This window comes from Macaca thibetana, chromosome 10 (genome assembly GCF_024542745.1).
Source record: "Macaca thibetana thibetana isolate TM-01 chromosome 10, ASM2454274v1, whole genome shotgun sequence".
Lineage (NCBI taxonomy): Eukaryota > Metazoa > Chordata > Mammalia > Primates > Cercopithecidae > Macaca > Macaca thibetana.
In genome coordinates, this window is record NC_065587.1 from 19,753,661 (window position 1) to 19,765,118 (window position 11,458).

An 11,458-nucleotide genomic window follows, 5' to 3' on the forward strand; every position below is an offset into this window, starting at 1 on the left:
TGTATTTTTAGTAGAGACGGGGCTTCACCATATTGGCCAGGCTGGTCTCAAACTCCTGACCTCAGGTGATCCACCCACCTCAGCCTCCCAAAGTGCCGGGATTACAGGTGTGAGCCACCATGCCCAGGCTGCTGCATCGTTTTTAACAATTGCATGGTTTTCCATCCTATGGAGGTACTCTCATTTATTTAACTCATCCCCTGCTGTGACATGCTTAGGTTGTATCCCCAATTCTTCACCACAATAAATGGTATTCTAATAAACAAGCTTGACCTAACAGTCCTCTCTCTGATGATTACTTTGGGGCTAATTCCGAAAAATGGAATTACTGGGTCAAAAAATGTTTTTAGGGTTTTGATTTTGCCCTTCAGAAAGCCAGGGTGAATTCATATTCCCACAGCAGTAAACAGAGTATTAGAGATAGCTTACTATGTGAACAGTTTGGACAGGACCAATCATATTGACAATATACTCAAATATTTATAGAAAACAGACATTAAATAACAGCTCTAAGCTTTTTTTTTTTTTTTTTTTTTTTTTTCTTTGAGACAAAGTCTCACTCTATCACCCAGGCTAGAGTGCAGTGGCACAATCTTGGCTCACTGCAGCCTCTGCCTCCCAGGTTCAAGTAATTCTCCAGCTTCGGCCTCCTGAGTAGCTGGGATTATAGGCACACACCACCATGCCCGGCTAATTTTTGTATTTTTAGTAGAGAGGGGTTTCACTATGTTGGCCAGGGTGGCCTTGAATTGCTGACATCAAGTGATCTCCCTGCCTGGGCCTCCCAAAGTGCTAGGATTATTGATATGAGCCACCATGCCCAGCCAAGCCTATTATTTTTATATCTTTACAATCAAGTTAGTGAAGGGGAAGTTAGCAGGGTGCAAACAAAAGACTCAGTGCAGACTTGACTTCTCTAGAAGGCACAGTAGGCTCATTGTCTAGGGCCCACCATACTTTTAGGGGGTCCATGAAAATTTTTTTTTTTTTTTTTTTTGAGATGGCGTCTCACTCTGTCACCCAGGCTGGATGGAGTGCAGTGGCGTGAACTCAGCTCACTGCAAGCTCCGCCTCCCGGGTTCACGCCATTCTCCTGCCTCAGCCTCCCAAGTAGCTGGGACTACAGAAGCCTGCCACCACGCCTGGCTAATTTTTTGTATTTTTAGTAGAGAAGGGGTTTCACTATGTTAGCCAGGATGTCCCAATCTCCTGACCTCATGATCTGCCCGACTCAGTCTCCCAAAGTGCTGGGATTACAGGCATGATCCACCGCGCCTGGCCGAAAATGTTTTTAATATCCTTTAAAATGAGAAGGATACACTGGGAAGTTAACGTTATTAAAAAAAAAAGGAAACGTATACTAATAATAATGAATCCAGCCTAGATTATAGTTATCTTTTTACCAAAGCAATTGAAAGTCAAATATATATATAATATTTATGTATATTATGTATATTTAATGGAGGCATGTGTCCATATCCCAGCTACTCAGGAGGCTAAGGCAGGAGCATTGTTTGAGGTCAGGAGTTCAACACTAGCTGGGGCAACACAGCAAGACCCTGGCTCTAAAAAAAAGAAAAAAGAGGCCGGGCACAGTGGCCCATGCCTGTAACCCCAGCACTTTGGGAGGCCGAGGTGGGCACATCACTTGAGGTTGAGACCAGCCTGACTAACATGGTGAAATCCTGTCTCTACTAAAAATAATATTATCTGGGCATGGTGGCATGCTCCTGTAATCCCAGCTACACAGGAGGCTGAGACACGAGAATCGGTTGAACCTAGGAGGTGGAGGTTGCAGTGAGCCAAGACTGCGCCACTGCACTCCAGCCTGGGTGACAGAGCAAGACTTCATCTCAAAATAAAAATAAAAATTAAAAAAAGAGAAAACCCTAGCATCCATGAAAGTCATAATGCAGCCTTGGCTCAGTATTGAGAAGGAGTCCCTAGATTCAAAGGGAAAAGAGGACAGTGACGGACTTGGTGTGTTTGCTGAAGAAAGCATGAAGAAGAGAACTGGCATCCGAATCTGGTGATCTGTTCTTTTTTTTTTTTTTTTTTTTTTTTTTTTTAATTGTAGGCATTTTATCTGCAAATGCATATTACATCCTTAGAAAAAGAATCCCAGGATTTTCCTTCCTGTGTGTTTTTGTCTTGCTTCTTTGTGGTCCATGATGCCAGCTGAGGTTGTGAGTACAATGAAACTAAACTGTCAGGATGGGAGCAGATTATTCTGCCATTTTTCTAGATCTTTGAGTTGCATATCACATCTGGGGCTGATTACTTCACACTTGTTTAACCTGCCTGTGAGGTTCACAGCAGTTTTCCTAGCTCTGTGATCATCAATGATTTCAACTTCGCCAATGTAACCATGCTTCATCACCACAGTTAGAAACCAGATGATGACACTGGAGCACGACCTTATAGGTACCTGGTGTTTGCCTCTCTTTTGGCATTGTTGGTGCTCTTGAGAGCATCAGCCAGGACATTCATGCACACCATTATGGCAGCACATAAAGATGGCAGAAAGAGCGATCTGCTTATGCCTGAGATTGAGAGGTGAAGCCAGCTGGACTTCCTGGGTTGAGTGGGGGACTTGGAGAACTTTTCTGTCTAGTTAGAAGATTGTAAATGCACCAATCAGTGCGATGTGTCTGGCTAAAGGATTGTAAATGCACCAATCAGCACCCTGTAAAATGGACCAATCAGCAGGATGTGGGCGGGGACAAATAAGGGAATAAAAGCTGGCCACCACCCCCCCACGCCCACCCCCAGCCAGCAGCTGCAACCTGCTTGGGTGCCCTTCCATGCTGTGGAAGCTTTGTCCTTTCGCTCTTCAGAGTAAGTCTTGCTGCTGCTCACTCTTTGGGTCCGTACCACCTTTATGAGCTGAAACAGCCTGTAATCCCAGCACTTTGAAAGGCCAAGACAGGTGGATTGTGAGGTCAGGAGATCGAGACCAACGTGGCTAACATGGTGAAACCGCATCTCTACTAAAAAATATAAAAAATTAGCCAGGCATGGTGGCGGGCGCCTGTAGTCCCAGCTACTCGGGAGGCTGAGGCAAGAGAATGGCGTTAACCCGGGAGGCGGAGCTTGCAGTGAGCTGAGATCCGGCCACTGCACTCCAGCCTGGGTGACAGAGCGAGACTCCGTCTCAAAAAAGAAAGGAGAGGGGAAGGGAGGGGAGGGGAGGGCAGGGGAGGAGGCCAGGCGCGGTGGCTCAAGCCTGTAATCTCAGCACTTTGGGAGGCCGAGACGGGCGGATCATGAGGTCAGGAGATCGAGACCATCCTGGCTAACACGGTGAAACCCGTCTCTACTAAAAAATACAAAAAAACTAGCCGGGCGAGGTGGCGGGCGCCTGTAGTCCCAGCTACTCGGGAGGCTGAGGCAGGAGAATGGCGTGAACCCGGGAGGCGGAGCTTGCAGTGAGCTGAGATCCGGCCACTGTACTCCAGCCTGGGCGGCAGAGTGAGACTCCGTCTCAAAAAAAAAAAAAAAAAAAGAAAAAAGAAAAAAGAAAAGAAAAGAAAAGAAAAGAAAAGAGAAAAGAGCTGTATCACTCACCGCGAAAGTCCGCGGCTTCATTCTTGAAGTCAGTGAGACCACGAACCCACTCTAAGGAAGAAACTCCCGACTCTCAAGATGAGTGCAGAGACATGTTGGGTTCAAGTCCCAAATGCACAGTTCACTCATTTCACCTTTGTAAGCCTGTTTTCTAACCTGCAAAATGGAGTTCACGGGGTCTTTATGAGGTAAGGAAGGAACTGATAATGAAAGCGAACACTGTACTAGGTACTTTTTTTTTTTTTTTTTTTTTTTTTTTTGAGACAGAGTCTCACTCCATCGCCTGGCTGGAGTGCAGTGACGCGATCTCGGCTCACTGCAACCTCCACCTCCCAGGTTCAAGCGATTCTCCTGCCTCAGCCTCTGAAGCAACTGGGACTACAGGCGCCCGCCACTATGCCCAGCTAACATATATATATATATTTGTTGTTGTTTTTGAGACGGAGTTTTGCTCTTGTTTCCCAGGCTGGAGTGCAGTGGCACCACCTCGGTTCACCACAACCTCCGCCTCCAGGTTCAAGTGATTCTCCTGCTTCAGCCTACCGAGTAGCTGGGATTACAGGCATGCACACCATGCCCGGCTAATTTTTGTGTTTTTAGTAGCAAGGGGGTTTTACCACGTTGGTCAGGCTGGTCTCAAACTCCCGACCTCAGGTGATCCGCCCACCTTGGCCTCCCAAAGTGCTGGGATTACAGGTATGAGCCACTGCGCCCGTCCTGTACTAGGTCCTGTTCTAATAAGCTTTATATGTATTAATCCCTTTATCCTGCCAACCCCCACAGGGTACACAATATTCCATCACCACAATGTGTGCTCTGGGAAATAAAAATCTTGATTGGAATTTTTGTCCAAAGAAATAAAAAGTCCAGGTACAGTGGCTCACACCTGTAATTCTAGCACTTTGGGAGGCTGAGGCAGGAGGATCACTTGACGCCAGGAATTCGAGACCAGCCTAGTCAGCAACAAGACCCCGTAATCTGCTGAATAAACAAATAGTGCAAACAAGGATTCCCTAGGGTTCAGTTTTCCTATCTCTTTTTTTATGCAACCAAATTGGTTTATTATAGGAATGCAAGGTTTAACATATGAAAATCAGTTCATGTATTTTACCACATTTAATAAAATAAAGGAGAAAAACCACATGATCATCTCAATAGATGCAGGAAAACATTTGACAAAGTTCAACATTCATTCAAGATAAAAGCTCTAAGAAAAATAGAAATAGAAAACTTTCTTTTATAAAACACATCAGTAACAAACCTACAGCAAACATGATCGTTTAAAGATGACATCTGGGGCTGGGCGTAGTGACTCACGCCTGTAATCCCAGCACTTTGGGAGGCCGAGGAGGGCGGATCACAAGGTCAGGAGATCGAGACCATCCTGGCTAACACGGTGAAACCCCGTCTCTACTAAAAATACAAAAAATTAGCCGGGCATGGTGGCGGGCGCCTGTAGTCCCAGCTACTCGGGGGCTGAGGCAGGAGAATGGCGTGAACCCGGGAGGCAGAGCTTGCAGTGAGCCGAGATTGCGCCACTGCACTCCAGCCTGGGCGACAGAGTGAGACTCCATCTCAAAAAAAAAAAAAAAAGATGATCTCTGGAAAAAGACGATGACCAGTTCTAGTCAACATTGTACCAGAGGTCCCAGACAGTACAATTAAGACAGTGCAATGAAACAAAACCAAGGTATAAGGATCAGAAAGGAAGAAAACCACTTTTATTTCCAGGTGATATAATATGCATATGTAGAAAATTTTTAAAAATCTCCAGTTAAACTATTAGAGTAAGCAATTCAGTGAGGCCACTGGCTGCAAGGTTAATATGCAAAAATCAATTGTCTTCCTATATGCTACTGCCAAGCAACTTGAAAATGAATATGTAAAAACAATAGAGTTTGTAATGCTATATAAAAAATTAAATATCTAGGAATAAATCTAATGAAAGATATGCAAGATATTTACTCTAAAAATCACAAAATGTTACTGAAATTAAAGAAGACCTATAGAAAGGGAGGGACTTACCATGTTCGTGGTAGAAAAAACACAATAATGTAAAGCTGTAGAGTCTCCCCACATTGATTTCCCCAATGGGAATTTGAAATCCTGATAGAAACGTGGAAGGTTTTTCTGTGGAGGTTGACGAGCTGGCCTTACATTGTACCTGGAAGTGCGAAAGGCCGAGTATAGTCAAGACAGCCTTCAAGAAGAACAAAGCTAGACTGCCTGCGGTGGCTCACTGAGGCTGTGGGCTTACACATGGCTCTCACCACAGGAAAATGTAGGCCATAGGCCAGGCATGATGGCTCATGCTTGTAATCCCAGTACTTTGGGAGGCCAAGGCAGGAGGATCACTTGAGCCCAGGAGTTCGCGACCAGCTTGATCAACATGGTGAAATCCCATCTCTACTAAAAAGACAAAAAATTAGCCAGGTGTGGTGGCCGACACCTGTAATCCCAGCTACTTGGGAAGCTGAGGCAAAAGAATCGCTTGAACCTGGGAGGCAGAGGTTGCAGTGAGTCCAGATCATGCCATTGTACTCCAGCCTGAACAATGAGAGGGAAACTCGTCTCAAAATAAATAAATAAATAAATAAATAATAAAGAAAATCAGCTGGGCACGGTGGTGCATGCATGTAGTCCCAGCTACTCAGGAGGCTGGGGTGGGAGGATTGCTTGACCCTGGGAGGTTCAGGCTGTGATTGAGCCACTGCACTCCAGCCTGGGTGACAGAGCAAGACTCTGTCCCCCCCAAAAAAAAAAAAAAAAAAAAAAAAAAAAAGCCAGCACAGTAGCTCACACCTGTAATCTCAGGACTTTGGGAGGCCAAGGCGGGTGGATGACTTGAGGTCAGGAGTTCGAGACCAGCCTGGCCCAGATGGTGACACCCCATGTCTACTAAAAATACAAAAATTAGCTGGGCATGATGGCGGGCACCTGTAATCCCAGCTACTTGGGAGGCTGAGGCAAAAGAATCACTTGAACCCGGGAGGCAGAGGTTGCAGTGAGTCCAGATCATGTCACTGTACTCCAGTCTGGACAATGGGAGGGAAACTCCATCTCAAAAAAAAAAAAAAAAAAAAAAAAAAAAAAAAATCAGCTGGGCATGGTGGTGCATGCCTGTAGTCCCAGCTACTCAGGAGGCTGAGGTGGGAAGATTGCTTGAGCCTCGGAGGTTCAGGCTGTGATTGAGCCACTGCACTCCAGCCTGGGCGACAGAGCGAGATTCTGTCTCAAAAAAAACAAAAACAAAAACAAAAAAAAAACGGGCCAGGTGCAGTGGCTCACACCTGTTATCCCAGCACTTTGGGAGGCTGAGGCAGGTGGATCATGAGATCAGGACATCAAGACCATCCTGGCTAACACGGTGAAACACCATCTCTATTAAAAATACAAAAAACATTAGCTGGGCATGGTGGCGCCCAGGACAATCGCTTGAACCTGGGAGGTGGAGGTTGCAGTGAGCCGCGATGGGGCCTCTGCACTCCAGCCTGGGCGACAGAATGAGACTCCATCTCAAAAAAAAAAAAAAAGCAGAAAGAACAAAGCTAGAGGACTAACAGACAACCAGATGTCAAGTCTGACTATAAAGCTATACTTAATAAGACAGCATAGTTAGACAAATGCACTGGAGGAGTAGAATAGGGTACAATATTCATAAGTAGACTCCCAGATATTTATATGGTTGCTTATTTATTTATTTATTTTTGAGACAGAGTGTCTGTCGCCTAGGCTGGAGTGCAGTGGTAGGATGTTGGCTCACTTCAACCTCTGCCTCCCAGGTTGAAGTGATTCTCCTGCCTCAGCCTCCCAAGTAGATGGGATTACAGGCGCCCACACCACGCCTGGCTAATTTTTGTATTTTTAGTAGAGATGGGGTTTCATGTTGGCCAGGCTGGCCTTGAACTCCTGACCTCAAATAACCTACCCGCCTCGGCCTCCCAAAGTGCTGAGATTACAAGTGTGAGCCACCACGCCCAGCCATGGTTGCCTATTTATATATAACAGAGGTAACACTGCAGAGTAGCACTGAAAAAGACAAGATTTTTAATTGAATTAGATAGCCACATTAAAAAAAAAAAAAAGTAAATCCTGATTCCGTAAATATAACCCAGCTGATTTAAGACCCTGTTGTGGCCTAACAGCTGTAACCCTCTTTGCATTTTCCCACCTTTGAGTAACAAATTCCTTTCCTCACCCCAGGACAGAGAGTCTGCTCAGCAGTAGCTGTGGATGGTAGAATGCACGCTGGTAGGTCTCAGTGGCTCCCAGAAGCCGCACCCCTTCTACGGAACCTCACTCTCCATCTCCCACGCTCCAAAGCGAGGAGTCCTCAGAAAGTCCAGTTTCCCTATCTTATTTTTTCTTCTTTCTTTTTTCCTTTTTTTTTTTTCTTGGGTGTCCTATCAGTTTCCCTATCTTAAAGTGGCAGGTTTGGCTCAGAAACTCTCGTGTCCCTCAGCGTCTCGCCGGCACCCTCTGCCGGCGTGAGGTGGCGCTGCCTGGCCGCATCCTGTGGGAGCGTCCACATCCTCGCTCTACAAAAGGAGCGTGGACACTCTCGGACCTGGGAAAGTGAAGGCCCAAAGGCCAGGGAGGAGCCGGGACCTCACCCTGAGCAAGCGGGAGGTAACGGCGGGGAGCCGTGGGGCGGAGACCGATCGCTGGGGGCGTGGTCTCCAGCGGGGCTGGGCCTCTAGCGGGAGTGGGGGCGGGGGCGGGGGCGGGGCCAGCCTACAGGCCCAGACGTGGCGCAGGGACTCGGAGGTTCGCCTCCAGCTTGCGCATCACCTGCGGCCGGGTCCCGATGAGCCTCCTGTTGCCTCCGCTGGCGCTGCTGCTGCTTCTCGCGGCGCTTGTGGCCCCAGCTACAGCCGCCACTGCCTACCGGCCGGACTGGAATCGTCTGAGCGGCCTGACCCGCGCCCGGGTAGAGGTGAGAACGCCGGCCTCCAGCCCCGACACTACCGTCCCCCAACCCTACCGTCCCCCAACCCTGCGGCCCCATGGGAGCACCGTCTGCCCTGGCCCCAGGACCACCTCGAACCTCGAGTCCCTGCTTTCCCCCTTGCGCCGGGACCGTCCCTCCTGTTCCCTAGCCCCAGATGACCCCAGCATCCACCGTGGAAGTCTGAGACACCGACTTTGGGGCCTGGAACTCCGAACCCTTCCCCAGCTCCCCCTACCCGGCCCGCCAGCGGACACCCAGACACACTGAGAGAGCAGTCTCCTAACTCTTCTCGTGGCCTATGACTCCCAATCCTGTCCCAACTTCCCATCCCCCATCACTTCATGTTCCTGGAATTCCTCCCCCACCCAGTTCCAGGGCTTGAGGTTCCAGAAAGTCTCTTTTCCTTCTTCTAGGGGGAGAGAAGAGTTTCTTGGTGCCTCCTTCCATATGCAGGAGCCAGGGAAGGGGGCCAACTCGGAGGGGGAACCAAGTTGGGAACTTGTTTGTCAACATTTACTCTGCAGCCGCCTCCCATGCTCCCCCTACCAGGAAATTCCCTTTCGGAGTCCCTGTCTTGCTATGTGACTTTGACCATCACAGCCCTCCTCTGAGCTTTTTTTTTTTTTTTTTTTTTTTTTTTTTTTTTTTTTTTTTGAGATGGAGTCTGGCTCTGTCACCCAGGCTGGAGTGCAGTGGCTGGATCTCAGCTCACTGCAAGCTCTGCCTCCCAGGTTTACGCCATTCTCCTGCCTCAGCCTCCCGAGTAGCTGGGACTACAGGCGCCCGCCACCTCACCCGGCTAGTTTTTTGTATTTTTTAGTAGAGATGGGGTTTCACCGTGTTAGCCAGGATGGTCTCGATCTCCTGACCTCGTGGTCCGCCCATCTCGGCCTCCCAAAGTGCTGGGATTACAGGCTTGAGCCACCGTGCCCGGCCTCCTCTGAGCTTTTTGTCAGCTCTGACAAAAAGGTGTAGAATGGCTGGGTGCCGGTAGTGCACCCCTGTAATCCCAGCACTTTGGGAGGCCAAGACAGGAGGATTGCTTGAGCCCAGGAGTTCAAGACCAGCTTGGCAGACATAGTGAGACCCTGTCTCTAAGGAAAGGGCTGAGGGTAGGATGGAGGAGGGCTGGAGTGGGTGGTCCTGGGGTCTGCACTCCTGCTGGATGGTGGTGTCTCCTCAGGGAAGGCAGGGAGGAGTCCTCCCACCCTCCCATGTCAGGGAAGCAAGCAGATGGTCTGTGGGGCTGGGCCGCAGGTGGCAGGCAGGGTGAGGTCTGCCTGTGTAGAGTAGGGACCAGATGGTAGGTGTCTCTAATGGGGGACCCCAGGGCCATTCTGAGGTGTTTCCTTCTGGTCTGCCTCCACTGTGAGATTTCAGGGATCAAAGGCCAAGCCCAGGTCTCTACTGCTTAAGAGAAGCAGGGTGATCATTTCCCCTGGGCATTGGGAGTCAGTCAACAGCCAGTAGGATGTACAGGCCCCAAGGCTGGCAGGCACACTGTGGGTCTCTGGCCTTGCTCTTTTCCCCTGGTGTCTGTAGGCCTGAGTCTCCCCAGCTGTATACACAGTTCCCCCTTCTGTCCACAAGGGGCCAGCATTTCCTTCACACCTTGGGAACTGCTGATCCAGGGATAACTCACAGACCGACCCAACTCAGGGATAAGGATGTATGGCTTTGGGGATGTGGCTGGTATAAATGTGAAGGACTTCTGACCTATCCCATTTTACCCCCCTCCAGACCTGTGGGGGATGACAGCTGAACCGCCTAAAGGAGGTGAGTTTGAAGGAAGAGGTCCCTAGCTCTGTTCCCCCTGAGCCTCTTGGGGAGTGGGCAACATGGTCCTAATGACTGGGGCTGGGGGGAGGATCCCTAGGCTAAGAGTCAGGAGCCTGCACCTGACTTGCTTTATGACTTCACTGGGCTTCAGTGCCCCGTCTGTACCTCGAGGAGACTGGGGTCATGGTCTCTGATGCTCTGGTTCCTCCCCAGGTGAAGGCTTTCGTCACCCAGGACATTCCATTCTAGTATCCTTCTGTTCTGGGGGAGGGGAAATGGGTTGGGCACCTGGGAGAATCTCCACTTAACTTAAGAAAGGGGTGGCAGATGGTTTTCAACTGACAAGTGGAATTGATTGGTAGTGGCCGCCCAGAGGATTCTGAGGTGGTCTCCATGTTGGGTGGGCAAGAGAGATTGACTAGTGATGACTACCACAGAATGAACCCTAATTTTCTCACGTATAAGCGGAGACCCTGGCCCCACCCGGGCACAGAGTAAGCGCTCAGCAATGGAGGCAATGCTGTTCCCATCAGTAAGGCTGCGGGAACCACTACCTCCCTCTGCCCACCACCACCCTCCTTAACACCACCCCCAGTCACAACCTGGTGATGAAACACCTCCCTGGGGCCGACCCTGAGCTCGTGCTGCTGGGCCGCCGCTACGAGGAACTGGAGGTGAGGCCGTGGGAGGCGGGCTGGGGGCAAGGCCAGAGGTGAGACCCAGTCTGCTGACCCCGCTCCTCCTCCGCCTCAGCGCATACCGCTCAGTGAAATGACCCGCGAAGAGATCAACGCGCTGGTGCAGGAGCTCGGCTTCTACCGCAAGGCGGCGCCCGACGCGCAGGTGCCCCCCGAGTACGTGTGGGCGCCCGCTAGGCCCCCGGAGGAAACTTCGGACCACGCCGACCTGTAGGTCCGGGGGCGTGGCGGAGCTGGGACCACCCTGCCTGAGTCCTGGAGACAGAATGAAGCGCTCAGCATCCCGGGAATACCTCTCTTGCTGAGGGCCGATGCCCCGTCCCCAGGCCAGCAGGGATGAAAGGTTCTCCCAACCCCACTTTCTTCCCTCCCCAGCTCCACTAAATTCCCTCCTGCCTTAACTGAGGCTCGACTCCTTCATTGCTTGCTGCGGGGGGATGGGGTGGGAGGTCGGAAGAAGAAC

The 11,458-nt window shown here is 49.9% G+C and overlaps 2 protein-coding genes across 3 annotated transcripts in view; one reads left to right on the top strand and one right to left on the bottom strand.

Moving 5' to 3' along the window:
* Positions 1–5,725, bottom strand: part of INPP5J (inositol polyphosphate-5-phosphatase J) — a 25,492-nt gene extending 19,767 nt beyond the window's left edge. For both annotated transcript variants that reach the window (XR_007729259.1, XM_050806693.1), the window contains exon 1: positions 5,593–5,725. The gene's annotated coding sequence lies outside the window, so the exon portion shown is untranslated. The remainder of the gene's footprint in view (positions 1–5,592) is intronic.
* A 2,241-nt stretch (positions 5,726–7,966) lies between these two features.
* SELENOM (selenoprotein M) lies at positions 7,967–11,396 on the top strand. Its single transcript, XM_050806772.1, has 5 exons — positions 7,967–8,503; positions 10,259–10,294; positions 10,511–10,545; positions 10,893–10,971; positions 11,051–11,396. The coding sequence occupies exons 1-5, from the start codon at positions 8,375–8,377 to the stop codon at positions 11,207–11,209; spliced, it is 438 nt and encodes a 145-aa protein (XP_050662729.1). The 5' UTR covers positions 7,967–8,374; the 3' UTR covers positions 11,210–11,396.
* The last annotated feature ends 62 nt before the right edge of the window (positions 11,397–11,458 follow it).